Genomic DNA, 23,936 nt, shown 5'->3' with positions numbered 1-23,936 from the left:
GGGCACAGGGCAGGTGAAGTAGAGTTCACCTGTTTCTATGTTCTCAGCATATGAAGGGATAGTGTAATCAGAGCCATGCTCTGCCGGAATTGTTTTTTGTTTTAAATTTAAACATGTCTGAGACTTGGCGGGACACTGGGCAGGTGAAGTAGAGTTTAATAGAGTTTTTTAAATATAAAAAACCTCTTTTTGAATGTGGGGTCTGGTTATTTTGGGATGATAAGTGCTGACAGACGTGATGTCATTTATGGATGACCCCCGAAACCACAGTTATTTAACTAGATAACGGGTAGTCTAGTCTGAAATAAAACTCAAGTTATAGGCTTTTAAACATTTAAAAAATAGAAAATATCCAATTCTGTTTATCGGAAATCGCTGAAAAGCTGATACTGTTCTACAAATTTGATATAATTATATATGAAATTTCATCAACATAGATGTAACTGTAGTGAAGTTATCATGTTTACAGACACACAGACACACACACTTACACACACACATACACAGAAACGTACGAACAAGATTGTAAAACTATGTGTTTCAGACTCAAGGAGCTGTAAAACGTAGAAATTTTCTTTTTTTTTGCACGATTACAAGATTTTCTCTATACTTCGTGTTTACGAGAAAGTAAAAATAATAGAGTATCGCAACGAATGAACGGCAAACTATTTATTTATAGCGTAAATTGCTATATCCGTTCAACGGAAATTACTCAACATTTGATAGAAGGCAGAGAATTAGATATTTTATTTACATGTGAAATTACATTTATCTATCAGAAAAAGTACACAATTTATAGGTTTATGAAAAAAATTAATAGTATGATAGTAGAATAAGCTCCACTTCAAGTTATCGGAAATTTTAGAAAACTTGACACAGAACTACACGTTTGATATAATAATTATATATTAAATTTCATCAACCTTGCTGTAATAGTTATCAAGTTATAGTGTTCACAAAGATGCACCGTCACACACATAAACAAGCTCATACACACATAGAAACAGATATACGCACAAAATTATGTTTTTCCGACTCATAGAGGCGTAAAATGTCAAGCTTTGTAAAAACCTCGATTTCAATTTTGGAACGATTACAATACTTCCTCTATACTTCGTTTACGAGAAAGTAAAAAACAGGTTAGTCAACGTAGTATTATTGTAGAGTTAGCCCTAGATCTGGCAATGGGGCCATATTTGTTTAGATTCATAAACTGTGGTAAGTGTGTACACTAGTTTCAAGTTATAGGCTTTTGAAAAATTGAAAGTAGAAAAAGTTCTACTTTCGGTTGTCGGAAATCGCTCACAAATTGACACGGATCTACGATTTTGATATAATACTAATATATGAAATGTCATCAACCTAGCTGTAACGGTACTGAGGTTATCGTGTTTACTTACACACACACAGACATACGGACAAGATTGCAAAACTATGATTTCTGGCTGAGGGAGCTGTAAAACGTCGAGATTTGCAAAAATCTCGATTTTTTTGCACGATTACAGACTTGCTCTATACTTCGTATATACAAGAAAGTAAAAATCGGTAGCCCTAGTGAAAGAAAAGCTAAATGTAATTTTAAAATATTGCCACAAGTAAATCGACACGTATAGATTGTATAGACATTAAAATCCTTAGTAATATCTTACAACGTATATGGACTCTAATAGCCATAGTAATATTTTACAACACTATGTATATTATGACATGGATCTTAGTAAGTCCGAGAGAGGTAGGCAGATAACTGGCAAATTTATTTTCGTAATATAATGTTTCCATCTATAAGCATAGATATGCAAATCAGAGAAAAAAGTTATGTAATGTGATCAAACACCTCCTGACAGTCACAGAGCTTTTTGTACAACGTCCACATGCGAAGAACAAGAACACAACTTCAGTCGAGCTACAATGGGAAGCCTCTACACTTGGACCCAATAGAACGTACGATGTATCGTGGGTATCGGCCAGTGATGAAAGAGATATAGGAACACAGGCCGCCAATGAGAGCGGTGTGACGGTTATTGGTCTAACACCAGGTACCAGATACAAAATCACGGTCTACACGATCCTGCATCCACAGGTTTTTTACACTTCTACACATTTCAGCACAACAGTATATATTTTTACTTGTGAGTATATTTGGGCAGCAACGATTTAATTAAACTTTAGACTTTATTCTCATCATCCGTTTATATTTTTGTGGTGGTTCATTTTCTTTAGCTCTGTGTTAGTTTTGTTAACGTTATACTCGACAATAAAGTCTTATTTTTTGGATGATAGTGAATTGGAAATGGAATCCTTTTAAAACCCTACGCTATGATAAATAGTATTTTAACTGGTAATTCATACTATATGGCTTTTGAAGATTCAAGTTATTTACATAACATTTTATTTTACAAATCTCATCCTATGCCTAATTATACTATTACTCCAACTAGAAATCGATTAATATTTTTTTTTTATTATCTGGCACAACATAATTGTTTTGTAAGCTACTCATTAACAACATATTCTTTTTATTTTAATAATTTTGAAGACCCAGCCCAACCAGGTCCAGTGAATACCACAACAAGTAAGCTTGATAAACCACCTTATGTCATACAATTTCAACCATCGAGAGGAAGGGTAGAGAACTATATTTTTTCTTTTGAATCAAAACTTCAAATACCAAAAATTACAGTTACCTACCCTAAATTCGAGCGATTAGATCTTCAAGTATACACGGAATACAAATACAGCATTAAAGCTGTCAATTATGTTGGTGATGAAAGTGGTGAAGTAGAAGGTAGTTTTAAAACAGCAAAATCAGCAGGTACGAATTTATTTAACGGTACAATATTCATTCAAATGGCATAATGGAGGTTCATATGTAATTTTATGCTTTTAATTAACACATTCTCTATCGGCGAATAGAACAGAAAAGATGGTTCTAAAAGGTTCCAAAATGGCTGTTCTAAGACTGGCTAGATTATGCCCTCATTTAGTTAGCATCATTTTGCCTTGAAATAAATATACGTGTATTTAAGACTGCAACAGATTATTGACGGCTTCTAGCGGAGCAATAATGAGCCCAGGTTATCCCTCAAGTTCTCCTACAGTATACTGTACATGGACAATACAAGGATCCAAAGAAACTATAATAGCCTTAAAGTGAGTTTAAATTCCAACGCACTAATAGAAATAGCTGTTATTGTACAACGATAAAAGTGAAAATTTTAAAAGATGTTATTATTGTAATTGATAAACATTTTAATTTCACATAGTTCCTATGCGATTTGTTCTAACTAGAATTAGGTGAAATAGTGTGTTTATTAATTTTCTAATAATCATAAATAACAGCTCAATGTGTCTTAGACATATGTCCGATTTCACCGATTCGGACCACCGGCATTCGGGAAAATTTCCCTCGGGCACATTTCAGCCGAGTTTCTTTACCAAAGTTTTTTCCCAGGTAGCAATTAAAACTTTCTAGGAGCGCGTTTAAATTTACTTTGTAATGTAAAAATATAACACATGAGTTCCCCTTCTGTGGGTCGCGATGGGTTTTAGGAGGGCTTCTGATTTGTTGGCTAAACTTAGAAATTATTTTATAAAAAAGGGTCGTTTGATGACCTGTGATATAACATATAGTTAAATACAAATACTTGGTGTCATAAGTTCATTTTTACAATACTTCTAACGTTTTAGCATAACAGATATTAATATGGGTGTAGCTGACAGTTGTACTGATGATTATATTGAGATATTTGACGGAGCATGGATAACAGGCATGACATTTGGTAAAATGTGTACATCTCGGCAAACACTGACATTGTCTACAACAAACTACATGTTTGTCGTGTTTCAGTCAACAGGAAGTGGAAAATTTCTTGCTACCTACAAATTTCTAGGTACACATTTATTCTAGATCACTTTATCGACTTTGCCTATCACTTTCTCTCTAAATCCTACCTTCTCTATATCCTCTTTTTAGTGATTTCATGCCCATCTAACATTATATTTCAATTATCTTGTACAGAAACACATATCACACTGAGCGAGCCTCAAGGTTTCATCTCTAGTCCTGGATATCCACTGGATTATCTAAACAATACGCTTTACACCTGGACTATACAGGGCAATAATGATACTTACATTGTTCTTAAGTATGTATATATACACAGACACACATATATACATACACATAACACACACCAATCGATGGTCTCGGTCAAAAACCGACTATCTCAAAAATTCACTTTTTTTTTTACATAAATAAAATACCAGTACGATTCCCCATAATTCCTGAAAATGATATAGAAATCTGTTAAATGATTATCGAGATATAATCTTATGAACAAATAGCCTATTATTTATAGCACTTAAAATCTAGGCGCAAAACTAATATCGCTATATTTGTCAGTACACTTTTGATGGGAAACGTAGTCGCACGCGGCAGTCACACGATTTTACACCGCAGCAGTCAAAGTACTTAAAGGTAAGGATATTTGATTAATTATGTTCATCTATTCGATCGGTTTGAAAAATAAAGAAGAAGAATATCGAAAAAAAACAAGTCTCAAGAAATGCATAAGAAAAGACAAACTGCTGTCAAGCGAAGCTGAAGAAGCCATTAATATTAGGGACGTTTAAAATACAATTAAAAAGATATCTGGGAAGTACAGTAAGCAAGAGAGGCCAGTGAAGACCAAAGATGGAAAGATAATACCTGATGCGGAAGAGCAGAGGAAGAGATGGGCAGAACATTTTAATAACTACTGAAAAACTAACACCAGAGTGCACGCAAGACATACCACGAGCTAAAATGTATCTCCCAATAGACTGCAACCCACCTTCAACAGAAGAGATACATAAAGCTATAAAGCAGCTGAAAAATTGGAAGGCTCCAGGAATAGATGGTATACCGGCAGAAGCACTGACAGCAGATAAATAGACATGCACCACAATACTAAACACATTTTTCAAGAAAATCTGGGAAGATGAATAAATACCAGAAGAGTGTAAGGTGGGACTACTCATTAAACTTCCAAAGAAAGGCGATCTTAGTGCATGCTCTAACAATAGAGGGCTATCACATTTGTTCGTCTCAGGCAAAGTCTTTAAAAGAATGCTATTAAACAGAATGAAAGAAGCGATAGACCTACAGCTTCGAAATCAACAGGCGGGCTTTAGGAAGGAAATGTCATGCGTAGAACAAATTGCTATCCTACGCATCATCATTGAACAGATTAAAGAGTGGAACTCATCTCTTTATATTAATTTCATAAATTACAAGAAGGCCTTTGATTGATGGAAAGACAGTCAATGTTTAAATTGTTGAAGAGTAGTGCATGGCCAACAGACTTCGGAGGCCTTCCCAGTACGGACTGGAGTAAGGCACCGTTGCCTACTTTCACCATTGCTGTTCCTGCTGGCCATAGACTGGGTTATGAAGATGTCAACAGAGAAAACGCGAAACGGTATACAGTGAACACTGTGGAGCCAGCTGGATGACCTGGACTTTGCTGACGACCTGGCCCTTCTTTCTCATACACAACAGCAAATGCGAGATAAAACTAACAGTGTTGCTAATTTTTCTACATGCCTGGGCCTGAACATCCACAGAGGGAAAAGTAAAGTGCTCAAAATCAATACATCAAACAGCAACCCTATAACATTGGAAGAAGAAGCTCTAGAAGAAGTGGATAGATTCACCCACATTTGAAGTATTGTTGATAAACAGGGTTGGACAGAAGCAGACATTAAAATAGGGACGGGCTAGGCAAAAGCCTAAAAAATGTTTGGGGTTCTGGAGATTTAACCCCTGGAGTAAAAATCCAGATATTTAACATCCAAGTAAAACATGTTTAACTCTATGGAACTGAGACTTTGAGAATAACTGCAATAAATAATAAGAAAATACAATCATTTATAAACGCATGTCTCAGATTTATCCTGCGAATTCGCTGGCCTAAAACCATCATATATGATGTTCTATGGCAACGGACAAATCAACTTCCAGTTAAAGTTGAGATCCTCCAGAGAAAATAGAATTCACAGGGCAGGAGGAGGAGAGGCAGACCAAAAAAGACCTAGAGACTTGACCTAGAAGAAGACACTTAGAAGTTTGGATACACCTGGGGACATTTGGAGAGACTAGCCCAGGACAGAGGCGCCTCAAAGGTTCTTGTCAGCGACCTATGGCCCAAGATGGGCGATAGGCAAACCTAACCTAACCTATTTGATTAATATCGCCTTTATCCAGTAGATTTTCGAGAACCAACCTGATTTGTTTACAATTTTTATTAGGCTGACACAAAGCTTGGAAAATAGATCTTCATTCTAGAATCTAAATCTAGAGATCAATTAAAACAATATTTAATCGAATTGGGATCTACGACAAATTCCCGAAAAACACTTGCCCGAATGCCGTTTGCCCGAAGGCCGATTTCCCGAATCAATTAAAATATGAGCCCAAAAGTATAAGGGGTCATCCATAAATGACGTCACACTCGTAGGGGGGAGGGGGGGGGGTCCGTAATTTTGTGACGATGTGTGATGAGGGGGAGGGGGGGGGGGTCAGATGTTGCGACGTCACATTTTTGCATTATAAAAAAGCAATGTTAGAAAACGAATTTTAGACGTTATTTCGCGTTTTAGATAACTGTTTTAATAAATTGTAATAGTTTAGACAAGATTTTGGAAAAATATCGATGTTTTAAAAAAAATTCAACTGTAATTTTGAGGGGGGGGGGGGGGGTTGTAGGTTGAGGTGTGACGTCATTTTAGGGGGGGGGGTCTGACTTTTCGTGACGACGTGTGACGGAGGGGAGTGGGGGAGGTAAAAATCGTCAAAAAAGCGTGACGTCATTTATGGATGACCCCCTAATCTAAATATTATAAGATGTTAATTATAACTTAAAAACATAAACATAACTAAATCATTCATCATTTATTTGATAAAACGAACTGACGTGTCTGAGACCGAAATTCTCGGTTCAAAGCAGCTAAGTCTGCGTTCGCACAGATAAACGATTTGGCAACGACAGTTTTAGACCGAGCAAAATCGACTATCTTTTAAATCCGCTATAATTTTGTAAATGTTAACAAAACTCATTTTAAAACGCTAAAGTATAGTAGGTAGAGAGGATCTAGCACGTATCATTTAAAAATGTGTATTAGAGCGATGAACAATGAAATCATCAATTTTTTGTCTCCCCTGTAAAATTTACACTTTCGAGTTTTTAACCGAGACCATCGATATATATATATATATATATATATATATATATATATATATATATATATATATATATATATATATATATATATATATATCAATGTATTTGTGTCTGTGTGTGTCTTTCATGATTTACTATACGTTTCATCTGATCGCCATGAAACTTTCCGAAATTGTAGAGAATAATCCTGGGGAGGTTCCTGTTAATAAAACACCTCAAATTCGCAGGGTTGGCGCACGGCAGGGCACGATTTTTTTCTCTATATACGGTATATACAAATAAAAGTCGATTAGGGTTTTGCACGGGTTTGCCCACACTATCGATGTCATGTTGGGTGAAAGCCTTGCGTGTATGCCTAAGTTAATCAATCTCCGTTGTGTTGCTTTTATGAACAATTTCTGTAATGTTTCGCCAATTGCGCATGACGCAACCTGCATAGGTTTGTAAATACACCGTAAGTTTCAATAAACATGTACTTTGAATTTTAGAAGACTTTCGAATTAAAATGTTTTATATTTTAAAAAATGTAAGTTGAACTTTATCATTAAGTGTTTCGTTGAAATTACTTAATTCAGAGGTGGCTGCATTGCGCGTAAGGTAAGCTTTATATATATATATATATATATATATATATATATATATATATATATATATATATATATATATATATATATATATATATATATATATATATATATATATATATATATATATATATATATACATATATATATATATATATATATATATATATATATATATATATATATATATATATATATATATATATATATATATATATCAGCTCCAAAAAGATGATAAGATTTAATTCCACAAACGGTTGACAAAATTCATTTTTCTGCATTCAGTATAACAGGTTTTGACCTGGAGAACTGTGTCTATTGTGCCTGCGACAACCTTAAAATATACGACGGATCCACAAATACGTCGCAGTTATTTGGGAGTTTCTGCTCTTCATCTTCACCTGGGATTATGGCCTCAACCAGCAACTACATGTACCTTGAATTTAAAACAGATAGCTCCAAGACATACAAAGGCTTTTATGGAAAATACCAGATCATAGGTAGAAAATTTACAAAATATTTAAAAGTTTCATCGAACATGTACTGTTCTTATTTTCTTATACTTAGACGTGTTTTATTTTAAATTATTAACGGGTATATAATTCTAGCCTATAATAAGAAATGATTTCTAGGTTTATAGATTGTTTTAACTAGTGTTGTAGCTCAAATGTAACTCTCTAACAACAGTTTGTTATGTTACCAGACTCGTAGTATTTAATTGAAGTAAGTAGGTCACTAATTTCTCGTAAACACATTTGTTTGAAACAAAATGTGTACATTTTTTATTAAGTCGGTACGGTTTTTAAAAGAAAATGTATATATACTTCCGCTATTGGTTATTGCTTGAAAATCCTAAACAATTATAATGTTAAAGGAAAATGTAGCCTACGTTAAATTGAGAGTTTGTAAGCAAGCGTACATTTTGTAATTATTTATTCGAATCCGTAACCAGTTGCCCAAAACCTAGTTACCTTATTACCGGTAATTTAATATTATTAACAGCCTAAGCATACAGCCGCTCACTTTGATTCTATTATAATTTTTATATTCAGAAAAGCATGCAAATATATTAGTTTGCAGAAAACGTTGTGGGCTTTTTTTTTTTAAATAGCAGTTGCATTTTTGTAACTCTTGGTTGGTTAAAATATCGAAGCCATGCCTAAAAGCAAATAGCGATTAATGCTTTTATTGAAATAATCATTAGAAGACCTAGATAATCAAAGGACTGCAGCTACAACTTCTTAGGACTATTTTTGGGCAATTCCCTATAGCTGAGTAAAACAAGCCAAGCAGCCTTTATTTTTCCTTCTGTTTTCATTCTTTTTGGATACTAAACGTGTACTTTATTATGTCAACATTACACACATTTAAAATATTTTCTTTGTAACCTAATCACTGCCTCGAAACTAATAAAAAATATTTTCAGACCGTAGTCGATTTCTGGCGTGAAACACACCGACGTGGATAAATATTTTGTACCGTCTTAACTAGAATAATTGAGTAGTTTTATTAAGATTATTCCTGTTTTTCCCTCATTTTATTATTAAAAAAGTAAATAGAATAGTAATCTGATATTATTTTATATAACTACTAAAATATCTAATTACATTTAAAATGTGACATTCTCGCTTTGTCGTCTATGACGAACGTATCTGAATAAAAATCATTGCATTAGAAATGTGTTAAAAATTAGTTAGAAAATTTACAACAAACCCCCACAAAAAATAAACAATACAAAAGTAGGACATTCCCCACGCCGTCAATTATACCCCAAACCAAAATTGATCACAGAAGAAATTACGCCCTGTGAATTACACTCATGTCAATTACCCACCTGCCTATTAACCCCCCCCCCCTTCCTTGTCGGGGAAATACCACCCTCGCCCAAGCTCAAGAACCCTGACTCAAATTCCAATTCTATACATATGTCTTAAGGTTATTCCTAAGAAATAGCCTAAAATAAATAATTCACCTCAGCCTAAAACTAAACCCTAACCAAACAATAGCCCCAATCCTAGGCATTAGTTTAAGCTTAACCCTGACCCTAAATCTGCATCTAACCCCAACCCTAACCCTAACTGTACCTTAAGCTATGATAGGGTTATGTCCTACTACGTGGTGAGTAATTGAGAGGGGGTAATCGATAGAGGGTGGTAATGTCCGGAGGGTAGTTGACAGGGGGGGGGGGAATGCCCTGTTCCCCAAAGTATAGACATTGTGAATTTAACACAAAAACTAGTATACAAATACGGTTATTCTTGACTAAGCAAACACCTTTTTAGTATGCCGTAGTTAAAACAACAAAGAGATTATTTTTTGCTCAGCTGGCCAGTGTGACCAGGTAGGCATACCTCAATTAACATCTCGGACAACCGTTTGGACATTGAATAATAATCACTAACATTTAGCTCAGAATGTTGAGCATTGATTTTCGCTGTGTTAGTTTGAACAATATTCGACCGGCAAACTAACCTTTACGGTAAAAGTGTGTTTAAATGAAGGCGGTGTTTTTTTTTTTATTTCTCAGAATTAAACACATTGCACATGAGTTCAGTGAATAACAATCACGTACATTCCAACTGAGGAAACGTTACACAATTTTTAGCTTTAACCGCTATTAAATGTATTATAAAGTTGTATAGTATCTTATACAGCAGATACTTATTTAATTTCTTTAAGTGCATTCTTGAGGTAAGTGTTAATATTTTACAGATAAATCAACAGTTATCCATGCAACATTCGGGACAATTGTTAGTCCAGGTTATCCATTGGGCGTTCTAAAGAATACAACATATTACTGGACTATACTGGGAGAATCTGGGACATATATGCATTTAAAGTGAGTAGCTTTCACATCTTTGTTTGGCATAATATTTATTATCCTTTATATGGCTATATATATATATATATATATATATATATATATATATATATATATATATATACTTTTTCTAACCAAATAATAAAAACACATTTTATTTTTTAAATTGACGTTTTTATGTATTAGACACTTATTATTACCAATTCATATTCTAAATATTCAATAATCTGTCTTTACCACCGTAGATAACATGTGTTTAACTCTATATAATAATTACGGGTATTTTATTTAGACTGTTTCTTTTTTGCGACAGCATAGCATCTTTTGAATTAAAGAAAACTTTCTCAAATTGTACATATAATACTGTACAAATTTACGAGGGTAGCAACGACTCGTCACTTTTATTACCTAGCATTTGTGGCAATAGTGAACAAGAATATATAACCACATCATCTAGCTCCATGTACATCGTGTTTAGGAGTGATGTTGCTAATTTTAAAACAGGATTTAATGCAACATTTTATTCTCAAGGTAATTTATACAGAACTCAATATTTGAATTTGTGGGATAGCACAAAAATATATAAGTGTTTGTGTTAGTGTACGGGTATTGGTACGCATGGACGTATGCGTGTAATGATAGATGTAGGTGAATGTGCGTGTATGTGTATGTTTTTACTAAATGGCTTTTCTACTTATAACAGCAAATTCTATGCATATTATTTTTTTTTATATTGTTTAATCATCACTGTGTTATTGTCAGATCTGCCATATGGCAAGTCCTGTAATAGACCTTACCAATGCCGAAGTAATCTGACTTGTGTTGGTGCCTACTGTAATTGTCCAAATGAAACATACTACAATAATTCTACATCTACATGTTACCCGAGTGAGTTGTTTTTACAATTCAGACACTCATTTAAGTATAAAAATTGCAACAGTGCATTATCAATATCAGAATTAAGTGATCGAGATTGCTAACCCCAAAAGACATTCGATTTGATTCGGGCCGATGTGGATTGTAGGCTTATTATAACAACCATTACGTATAGAAACGCAAGAACTAAACAAGTACTCTCATGCAGTTTGTTCTTGGGTAGACACAGACTATGGAGGTGCATTCAGAAAGAAAAGCAAGATGGATTTGGAGGAGTGAACCTGTAAACTAGCACTAGTTTTCAGAGAAATTCCTGTCAAAGTGTTTTAATGATTTATACTAATATATGCTATACTTTATTTGTAAAAATAACCATGTGTCAAAAACTGTCAAAGAGTATAAGGAAATTCGATATTTAGTTAGAGTGAGATTAGGTCTAATAGTAAAAATTGGGTCGAACGACGAATTTCCACATGTATAAGGATTACGCATAGTAAAAAATACATATTTCTGATTTATAAAATGTAAGGATTTATTCATGTATTACAGAAATCGCTTTTAAAGAAAACTGTACGGAAACAAAACAATGCAAAAGTAACCTGCTGTGTTTAAATGGAATGTGTTCATGTGATACGGACTACTACTACAACGGAAACAATGTTATGTGTACGCCAGGTAAAGCAAAACATATATATAAAACATATATAAAATTATTTTTTAAAACTGTTAAAGTGAAAATATAGTTATTCTGCATATTTACACTATAAAAGTCTCCTTTTTTTTAAAAACAAATGTTTTTGTCATTTATATTTATGTTGTGTTCTTTATAATTTAGCTGATACTAACAATAGTTTTTTTTAAACAAACACTTCTGAATAAATAAAGAAATAAAAATGCAATTTTTTGTGCACTGGAAATTTGAATAAAATGGTAAATATTTTGTAGAGTAAGTTTTCTGAAAACTCGAGCAAGAGAATTCAAAATTGTTCTAAATACTCCAGCACTAGATCACTATTTGGAATGCAACGAGACGGTGACAGCTATCTGTAAATCAAGCACAAACCTTTATTGTCTGCCTGATGTCAATAGAAATTTAAGATGTTTGTGTACGGATACATTTTATTTTGAAAACAACACATGTGTTTCTAGTAAGTTTTTCATTATTTTGTGTAAAATATTAGGTTGGTTATTGTATATTGTAATAGATTGAGATAATTGTGAGGTCAAGGGAACTCACTCTTCTGTATTAGTATTATATTTATATTGTTATCTTGAGTGATGTCCCTGGTATATCGTACTTCCTCTTCCTCTTTCCTTCATGGCTGTAATTAAAGACTGTTAACAACCAACGCGGCTTCTCGTCAGTGATTACAATCTATCACATTTTGGCGACGAGGATAAAGATCGACTAGAAAGAGCACCTACTTACGCAAAAAAGAGGTTTGCTAGAGCTTATTAGCTAAGTATTTCTAGAATAATGGCGCTGTATGGCCAAATAAAAGAATTTGATTCGGATGATGAAATCATTCAAGATTACCTAGATAGGTTAAGCTTTTACCTTGAAGCAAACGACGTGACGATAGAAGCCAAAAAGAGAGCTGTTTTGTTAACAGTCATAGGGCCTCAACAATTTAGGCTACTAAAGGACTTATGCGCACCAGCTAGTCTAACTACCAAGAGCTTTAACGAGCTGAGCAAATTGCTAACAGACCACCATGCGCCTACCCCATCAAAGTTTCTATGTCGAGCTAGATTTGACAGTAGGACTCGTCAACCAAACGAGTCAATATTAGAATATGTTGCTGCTTTACGTCATTTAAGTAGATTCTGTGAATTTGGAGAAACGCTGTCTGACAGACTATGTGAAAAGTTTGTGACAGGTGTAAACAGCCCTGATATTCAAAGAAAGTTGCTGCTCGAGTCAGATCTAAAATTGGAAAAAGCAATACAACTTGCAATGTCATTCCAGCAGTCATCAGATGCGGCGAGATCTTTAGCACCTTCAGAGATCCATGCAGTAAACAGCAGGTTAGTCAATAAACATCAACCCCAACAGAGCATTCCAACTTATGCTAAACAGCCTGCTCGTTCAAATCCTAGATCTAAATCTAATAATAATTATCAAAAATGTCATCGATGCAAAGGTCCCCATGCATCTCATCGGTGCAAGTTCAAGTCTGCAACTTGTTATAAGTGCAGTAAGCAAGGTCACATTGCTAAGGCCTGCTTTGCAAAGTCTTCGTCTGTTGCTAAATCTAGCCAGTCAAGACAGTACCGCAACCAAAGGCAGCACTATGTTAACTCTCACCAAGACTACCTAACCCAACCAATGAACCACTCTACCTGTGAAAATGCTCAAACTGATTCGCAGCCGGATTTCAACCTGTTCTCTGTGAAATCAATAAGTCATGCTCCCATCAATGTACAAGTTAATATCAACGGTAAGAGCATCAGCTTCCAACTTGACACTGGAGCATCTCTAACAGTCATAACAAAGAAAGATTTTGACGCTGTCACAGGAGGATCAGTGTCTCTACAGCCATGTCACAAGTGTCTAACAACATACACTGGTGACAATGTTCCGGTAATAGGAGAGTGTATGGTTCATGTAAGTTATAATGGTCAAAGTGTTAAACTTCCTCTTCTTGTGGTTGAAGGAAATGGACCACCATTACTAGGTAGGAACTGGTTAAGTGATCTTAAGTTAAATTGGGAGAGTATTTGTTCATTGAAGAATGTAAAAGAATCTAGTCTTACTTCACTAGATAGAGTTATATCTGAAAATAAATGTGTTTTTGGTAACTCTGGATTACTAAATGATAGATCAGTGAAGTTAAGCATTAAAGACACAAATCCAAGATACTGCAAAGCTAGAGTTCCACCTTATGCAATGAGGAATAAAATTGAAAATGAGCTAAGTAGATTGGAATCTAATGGCATCATAAAGAAGGTAGATTATTCCGATTGGGCGTCGCCCATTGTGCTAGTGTTAAAGAAGGATGGTTCTATAAGAATTTGTGGAGATTATAAAACTACACTGAATAAGAAAATAGAGCTAAATAGGTACCCTATTCCTAACATTGAGGAAATTTCTTTGAATTTGGCAGGAGGAGACAAATTCACTGAATTAGACTTTAGTCATGCTTACACTCAACTAGAACTGCATCCAGATTCAAAAGTCTATACGACAATAAACACACATAAAGGACTCTACCAATATGAAAGACTATGCTTTGGCATATCATCTAGCCCTGGAATTTTCCAAGCTGTCATGGACAGTATTTTTAAGGATATTCCAAATGTTTGTGTGTACTTTGACAATGTGTACATAACTGGTAAGAATGACACTGAACATCTTAAAACACTTGATAAAGTATTGAAAATTGTTGGTGAAAAAGGTTTAAAGATAAACAAAGATAAATGTCAATTCATGCTGACAGAAATTAGTTTTCTTGGTTATATATTGAGCAAACAAGGCATCAGACCTCAACCTGAGAAAACAAAAGCCATTAAAGAAACACCCAAACCTGAAAATACCCAACAATTAAGAGCTTTTTTGGGCTTAATGAATTACTATGCAAAGTTCATAGGAAATCTGTCTGGTAAACTATCACCACTGTACAAGCTGCTACAGAAAAATGCAACTTGGCACTGGGGTAAACAACAAGATACTGCTTTTAATACAGCAAAAGAGGCTTTGTGTTCTGACACCTTACTAACTCACTATGACCCAGGGAAAAGACTTATATTAACATGTGATGCTTCACCAGATGGTGTAGGAGCAGTCTTGTCCCACATGGATGAGAAGGGTGACAGACCCATTGCTTTTGCCAGTATATCTTTGAACCAGGCTGAGAAAAATTATTCTCAGTTAGATAGGGAAGGCTTAGGCATCATTTTTGGTGTTAAGAAATTTCATAAGTTTCTGTTTGGTAGGAAGTTCACCATCTTTACAGATCATAAACCATTGCTAGGTTTATTTGGAGAAAACAAAACCCTACCTGAGCAGGCCTCACCAAGAATTCAAAGATGGACTATCACACTAACTGCATACAATTATGAATTGAGATACAAACCTGGATCTGAGAATAGTGCAGATAGTCTTAGTAGATTACCTTTAAAAAACCAAAGTCTGAGCTATGTACCAGAAGATGTATTTGTTCTCTTCACTATCATGGATAACTCCAATATAAATGTGAATGATATTAAAAGAGAAACACAAAAAGATGAGTGCTTAATAAAAGTATATGAGCACTGTATGAATGGTTGGCCTGAAGAGTCTGTGAATGATGACTTAAGGCCATATAAAATAAGAAATTAAAACCCTTTGTGAAGATAATATAAAAGATGGAGAAGATGCAGTCCATTATCAGTCAGAGTTGCCTAAACAAAGTATTTGTAACTTAATAAATGATTATGGTGATATGGCGATTTCAAATGTTTTAAAGAGAATACATTAGTAAGAAGGAATGTGATCATCAAACAACTTTACAACATCATTAGCACTTACAGAAACTAAAAGGGTAACATCAAAAGAAGAAAAAGATTTTTGCCATTTAATACACCCACTTCAAATACTGGATCACAGTTGCAAAGTGATATGGTCCAGGATATTACTTTTAAACAGTATTTTTGGTTACCAAAAAGCACTATCAGATTACCTGAGGAAATTGATCAATCAAAGAAATCTATGTCAGTCAAGGATCTGAATAACAGCATAATACTTCCAGATGCCAATTCAAAAATAGTTCCATTAAATCATGACAACACATGCATTGAAAGAGAATTTGGTGTTAATAAGAATGTGTATCTAAGAAATTAGGGGAGAAAGGAAAAATGGATACCAGGTCAAATAGTTCAATGTACAGGACCTGTGTCTTATAAAGTAAAAACAAATGATGGACTTATTGTCCGTAGACATGCAGACCAGTTAAGGGGATATGCGCAGAAAAAAATCACAAAATTTCTTGTTTTTCGTCATGATGGGTTTCTTGCACTTTTGGATACTTTGTCCATTTTTGTATAAAGAAAATAATAACTTTAAAGAGAAAAAAATATTTTATGTGTTGAAATTACGATTTTTATGACCCTATTAATTAAAAAATAATCAATTTTTCCCAATCTTACAAGCTCTCTATGAAAAGTTTTATATCCGTCATTATATTGTATTTGACATCATTGGAAAGCTAGATTTCTCATGTATCTAATAAACTTAATTTCCTTAATCTCGGAAACATACAAAGCTTACAATCTGCTTTGCAGTTTACACAGATATGGTACTTTCCTGACCTAGTTTTCGTTAATTTTGGCTGTTTTTCTCAGTTCACAGGTTTTTGACACTAAAAAGCCTACTACTTTTTTATTTATTAAACAATGCCAACCATATTTTCAGTAAATGTTTTTGATGCGAAAATATAACTTTTGTCACGAGGTAATTGTGATTGCTTTCATAGAAAAAAAGTATTTGGTAATTAATATGCACATTTTGAAACTTTTGAATACTAAAAAGGGTACAATTTTTTAAACCTTGTAAAATTCTTACTAGTAATTATTTCAAAAAGTTGTCGTGACAAAAGTTTTAATATATACTGAAATATAAGCAGTTTAAATTTGATTGCTATAGGTGCATAAATAAAAAAGCCTTAGTATTTTTAAAAGTACCTAAAAATTCAAAATGGCGGAGGTTTTTTGGGTTTCCATGACAACCAAAATTGTTTTTGACCCTCTTTTTTGCTGTTTAATACTTACTTTTATTTGCCAAATATGATAAAAGTATTTAAAAGACTTTAGATCTTAAAGTGTAAAAAATAGAAAAAAACATAGCATATCCCCTTAAAAATAACTTGTGCAGATAATAAGTGTGAATCTGTCAATCCCACCAAATCTGAACAGTTCACATCAACTCAGTTTGTTCCACAACCAAGTTCTGTTGATATGAGTGAACCAAGTTGTCTGGAGTCAGAAAATGTAAATTCTGGAGTTAATGATTTAAATCCTAGACCTCCTGAGATAGAGAATCCAGATGGTCAGAATCTTGAGTCACCAAATCAAAAGCCCCTGAGAAGGTCAAGCAGGACAATCAAAGTCCCAAATAAGTTAGACCTATGATTCTAAAGGTCAAAAGGACTTTGACATCATTGTTTTGTATCTTGATTATGTTGTAGCATATTGTGCATTGTTTGTAAGGATGTAATCTACCATAGTGTTCATGTTACAATATAATTGGTGATTTTAGGATACTATCAATTGTTCTATTGAGAGATGTGTTAATGTGTTCTAAGGGTAAAGGGATGTAATAGATTGAGATAATTGTGAGGTCAAGGGAACTCACTCTTCTGTATTAGTATTATATTTATATTGTTATCTTGAGTGATGTCCCTGGTATATCGTACTTCCTCTTCCTCTCTCCTTCATGGCTGTAATTAAAGACTGTTAACAACCAACGCGGCTTCTCGTCAGTGATTACAATCTATCACATATACAAAGTTTCAAATCTGATATTAATTTGCCCCACGTTACATTAAAAAAAAAAATAAAAAATAAAAGTAAGTTATTTTGATGTTCTCAACAATTTATTAAATTAGTTAATTACTATTTATTAAAACAAAAAATTGTATTATTGTTGATTTAATATACAGTCAAGTTATGTAAATAGTAATAACATTGCAATAAAAAAATCGCAGCAATAGACATTATAGACCAGGTCACAGTCATTAGATACTGCAATAATGGGTTGACGTTAAAAGTATTTTACAAGACCATCTTGCATTTTCTTGTCAACGTGTGGCAATACATTATGTTTAAAAATTTAGAAAGATTCTAGTAATTCCATAGAGGGTTGGCGGGAGATTTACAACATGTTTTCGTGATTTAATGCGTTGATCTAGCAGTCTTATTATGCCTATCAGAACACGTTATATAATTTTCTTTTACCACCCTATTGTCAGCCGCGAAGTTTTTTACACAACGCCCACAAGCTAAGAACAAGAACACAACTGGATTTGAGCTTCAATGGGCAGCTTCTACACATGGATCCAATATATCGCTCAGTGTGTCGTGGGTGTCGGACAGTGATGAAACAGATAGAGGAACACAAGCTGCCAATGAGAGCGGTGTGACGGTGACTGGTCTAACACCAGGTACCAGCTACAGAGTCACTGTCTTCACGGTCCTTCATCCACAGGGATTTTATACTGCTAAGAACACCAGCACTGTTTTAAACATTGTGACGTGTGAGTAGTAGTTTTTTCCTCGCAAAGATTTAGCTTTAGCTTTAGTTTTACCTCCATCCCTATTTATTTTTTTCTTTGGTAATTTTCCTTATCGCAATATCAATTTTCTTCTAACATTATAGCTCTATGCTTTAAGTTTGAAAACTAGTTTGAAAAAAAAATTATGAATTAATCAATTAATACGTTGTTACTCTTGACATTCTAGGTATTTTGGGCTCGTTTTGGTAAGGTGTAACAATAGTAAATAAAACAGAATCCACAAAGAGAATATGTATCATTTACGTGAAAATTTTAACAACCCCAAAGAAAAAAAAATGACAAGAAAAAATAAGTCATTCGGTATACTGTGTTGACATCACACAATATTTCTTGACACACTCACATTCACACCTCCTTCCCTCTTCCCTAGCACGCCACTTTTAAAGGGATGCCACCCTCACAAACTCTCTCTTTCTCAGTGTCTACACATTTCATTTTAGACAACCATGTGACAAAGTAAATTTGTTACTTAATTAGTTAAGTTTTTTTAGAAATATTATCCTATTTCAAAATCCAGGAATGTAATATAATGTATTGTAAGTGTTAATTTTGGATACACATATTTATAAGTTTGAAGTTCTTTGTATTAACCAAAACTATTTCATGTATTATTATTCAATCACAGCAACTTGAATTTGACTAATCATTGTGTATTTTGAATAGCAACATTGTTTTAAAATATACAAATACATTTTTAAAATATTTAGCAGAACCTTTTTTTCAATTTTAGACCCAGCTCAACCAGGTCCAGTGAACACCACAGCCAGTGAACTCGAAAAACCTCCTTATATCATAAGATTTCAACCATCGGAAGGAAGGGTAGATAACTACACTATCAGTTTTGAATCGAAACTTAAATTACTGAATGTTACAGTGGTCTCCCCTGAAGTCAATACTACAGATCTTCAAGCAGACACTATCTACAAATACAGCATTAAAGCGGTCAATTCTGTTGGTGATAAAAGTGCTGAAGTAGAAGGAAGTTTTAAAACAAATTCATCGGATGGTAAGATTTTAACTTCACTTTTAGTGATCTTCGACAGGGCCTCACCTAAAATCCAGAGAGGAAAGGGAAAAGTTGCTGACAGACGGAAGACCTAAAAAATTATCATTAAAAAAGTTTTAAAAAACCCACGTTTTCTGATTGAACTAAAAAGTAGAAAATAAATGCTATAAATCACAATAATGCAAGCGATCACTCTACTATAAGCGATGAAAAACGTGGGGCGCCGAAGTAAAAGTTTTTTATCGGTCATTGTTAATATAAGATGTAAAAGTTATATTACTATTGATTAGATAATACCATTGACATTTATTAGGGAGCTTGTAGAGAGACAGCAGTATTAGAAACTGTAAGAAAATCACGGCGCCATGGATCAATTTAGTAATAATAACAATTGAATATTTTATTGTCATCGGAAACAAAGCTTCCCTGAAAATTTCAGCGCGCTAGCTAACTGGGAAGTGCCCGAAATTTCGATCGCAAGATTTGATTGGAAAGACGCGAAAGCAAGTTAAAGAAAACGTGGGAAAAAGACACCAAGTAGAAGAGCCAAGAAATGAAATGCCTGAAAAGCTCTTTTCAGCGGCCTATATCCCAGGATACGCCGCTGTCTAACCTAACCTAAACTATCTTAGCACTGGAACCCGAGATCACGGTATTATTTACTTCGAAGGCATCAAGTGCACCAAATGTATGCTTCCGATACGTGACTGGCACCACCATCAGTGGCGAAAATTTAAAAAAAGGACCTCCCGGAAAAAAAATTGCCTGACTTCCCCCTTATATATATATATATATATATATATATATATATATATATATATATATATATATATATATATATATATATATATATATATATATATATATATATATATATATATATATAAAAAGCCTCACTAAATTTTAAATTAGTTTTGAACTGTTTCCTAAGTTAGTAATTAAACCAATTTTTTTGCAAAGTGTCCCGCATTGGTTGTTGACTATGTGCGAGAAGGCAGTGTACATCTGCGAAATCCAAGGCTTCGAGTTGATGTGTTCGTTGAATTCCAGTTTGATTTTCTCTAGCTTGTCGCATTATAGAACCAACCAGCCAACAAAATACCCATGTCGTAAACAAATTGTATAAATAATGTTTTTGATAATTTGCTATTTTTGTCACTTGTATGATCTTATTCTAACACTCTACTGATCCAGCTATGTACCATATCATAACAGACTGTTCCAAAGATAGAACATAAAAGATTGGTCTAAACCGATTAGCGCCTGCTATTAACTACCCGCTTTTATCTCAGATGAGGCTTATTTTTTCTGACATAACTAATCTTTATTTAAAAGGATAACCTTTATGGAAATTGTATTGGCGTCGAGTAAACTTTAAGGGGAGAAAATCATATATGAAGGTTCGCACCGGGCTCAATGAGGTGTAGCTACGCCTCACATCCTATGCCCAACTGCCTTTTACTCAACATTTTCGGATTAGCACTTTTGCATTCTACCGTTCAGCCACGCCTATCCTTCTTATCAAAAACAGCAACACCTTTTTAAAAAGAATTTTAATAATTTTTTTAAATAGTTTCAGCTCAGCCCGACATCGGGATGATAACAGGTGCGACAGTTGGATCCTTGGTGTTTTTTGTTTCTCTGGTTATTGTCGGCATCTTGATTTATGGTAGAATGCGTCATAGGAATGCAAAAACTGGACAAAATAAAAGGTAAATTGGAGCTGAATTGCGCTGTTGAAAATATTTCAATGTTTTTTCTTTATATATATATATATATATATATATATATATATATATATATATATATATATATATATATATATATATATATATATATATATATATGACGAATTGTCGTCCTCCAATAGAATATAGTTGAGTTTTATGAAATGAAAACCGCTTTTAATTACACTTAATTGTAATATATCTAATGCAGCATGAATACATTTCTTGTATAATTTTCACTATTTTTTGTTAAGGGAGCGCGAAGAACGACCCGATTCAACAAACGAAAGTAAGAAGATGTAATAATTTCATGTAGTTTTTCTAAGATTGGTTCGTATGCTGAATTCTTATAAATTTTTCCTTGGTGATTCTGTTCACATAGTTACCTAACACGTATTGTTCAAACAGATGAAGAGGCCTATGATTCTCTTGACGACACAATAAACCAGATGTGTGTCGATGCAGATCACTATGACAGGTACAATGTATTACGAGGAATAAATTCTGAATTTGTCCAAGGCAACTCACCACCTCTTCCCCCACGGCCACAACCGAATCAGTATATGGATTTAAGGCTTGTACCCATCGAAAAAGCGGAACACGTTTTGAAAGACATGTCCATGGATTTAATGAATACTGGCGTTACTAGTGATTCTCTAGAAGAAGGTAATGCTGAAGAAACTGATCTAATAGAAAGTAACTTTTTGAGCTTAATCGACACATCGAATGTAGATTGTACAGAAAAATGTGAGTCATCAAAGGTGAAGATAGACCCAGTCAATCAAACAGAAGATTCTAGTGAAAACCTCGATGAAATTAGTGGCGAATCAGAAACAGCTTCTACAGTGAACGGCTACGACTCCTTAATGACACGCACTGCCCGTACAGAAGAAAACAAATATTTTTCGTTTACCGATGACCCTCACAATAAAACAAGTGTTGATAACGATGTAATTAACACAGACAAAGATGGGTACCTTTCTCCAACAAAACCAACTGCAGCAGATAACACGAAAGAAGAAATCGATGTCCAAAACGAAATTAAAAACATAGAGAATGACGGGTATCTTAGCTTAATAAATTCAAGCTTAGATGATGAAAGACATACGCTTGACAGTTCAGAACCAAAATACATTCACGTAGACAGCTGTCAAGGCAGTCCTTCTCTCCCAATTAAGTCTGACCAAATAGACGAAGAAAACGACCAAAGCTATATACACCCCATTGGCCCCGATGACCCTTCTCTGCCTATCTCGTACGGATACCATAAATGGGATGGGGCAGAAGATGCAAGCAATCAAGACACAACTGATACTGAAGTGTAATGGATGGTGACGTTAAAAACCAACATAACTATCATGGGTTAAATATCCAAACATTATATCAGCTTTTTTTGCACCCGCATCAAATCCCATATTATAGGCAACATTGTAAATTAGAACAAAAATAGAAGAACCATTACATACCTATAGAAAATTATCATCTTAGTTAAATACTTGTTAACCTTTTGTAAAAAAAAATAACATTTTACTTATTCATTACCATGTTTTCTTTCGGTAATTTCACCATTATTGTTAAAAATGTTATGTACATACTTTTGTTTTAGCATTTGAAACATTTAATTTTTACAGCTACATATAAGCACTAAGTATACGCTTTCTTTAAACTTCAGAATATGAAATATTAAAATGCTGTATGCTAACAAAGAAATGTCGCATTGTTTCTTTGTTATACAACATTTGAAAATTAGAAACAAAATAGGTTGTTTTCTGTTACAAACACTAGACGGTTTGCTCTATAAGACTTAACAAAATAAGAATCTATGATTATATGATCAATATTTAGGTTAGTTTTCTAACCTTGAGACATCCTCAACGGTTCATTTTTATAGCACTTGTATAAAATCCCATATTAAAGACAACATTGTAAATTAGCAGAAAATAGTAGAAAATTACATACTAATAGAAAATTATCATCTTAGTTACAGGTTAGTTAATCTGATGTACAAAATAACTTTTCATTATTTAATTACATGCTTTCTTTAACTAATTTTGCCATATCATAACATTTTGTACATACTTTTGTTTAAGCTTTTGAAACATTTAATTTTTTACAGCTTCATATAAGCACCATGTATACGCTTTCTTTATACTCGAGATATTGAAATATTAAAATAAATATGTTAACCTTGCAATTGTTGCATTGTTTCTTTGTTATACACAATTTGAAAATTAGTTTATAACAAAATATGTATAGTGTTTTTCTGTAATAAATTCTAGCCGGTTGACTTTATTAGAGTTAACAAAAGGAGGGTCAAAGATTATATGATCAATATATGTTAGTTTTCTAACATTGAGACCTACTCAACATTCTTTTTTAAGACGGCCCCCTTTGACATGTTAATTAAACTTTTAGAACAGTCCCTGATGCA

At 33.7% G+C, this 23,936-nt stretch overlaps 1 protein-coding gene across 1 annotated transcript; it reads left to right on the top strand.

The window, feature by feature from the left end:
* Positions 1-1,707: 1,707 nt before the first annotated feature.
* Positions 1,708-22,919, top strand: LOC131956198 (uncharacterized). Its single transcript, XM_059320615.1, has 13 exons — positions 1,708-1,717; positions 1,845-2,036; positions 2,537-2,572; positions 2,681-2,812; positions 3,027-3,150; positions 3,688-3,890; positions 4,019-4,145; positions 8,090-8,304; positions 18,449-18,733; positions 19,503-19,778; positions 21,352-21,490; positions 21,760-21,794; positions 21,914-22,919. Exons 1-13 carry the CDS (start codon positions 1,708-1,710, stop codon positions 22,828-22,830), a joined length of 2,691 nt encoding a protein of 896 aa, XP_059176598.1. The 3' UTR covers positions 22,831-22,919.
* The last annotated feature ends 1,017 nt before the right edge of the window (positions 22,920-23,936 follow it).

This window comes from Physella acuta, unplaced genomic scaffold (assembly GCF_028476545.2).
Source record: "Physella acuta isolate Inbredline_101_S28 unplaced genomic scaffold, ASM2847654v3 ptg001133l, whole genome shotgun sequence".
Taxonomy (NCBI): Eukaryota; Metazoa; Mollusca; class Gastropoda; family Physidae; genus Physella; species Physella acuta.
The sequence above is the reverse complement of the archived record's forward strand: the minus strand, read 5'-3'. Positions and strand labels throughout refer to the sequence as shown.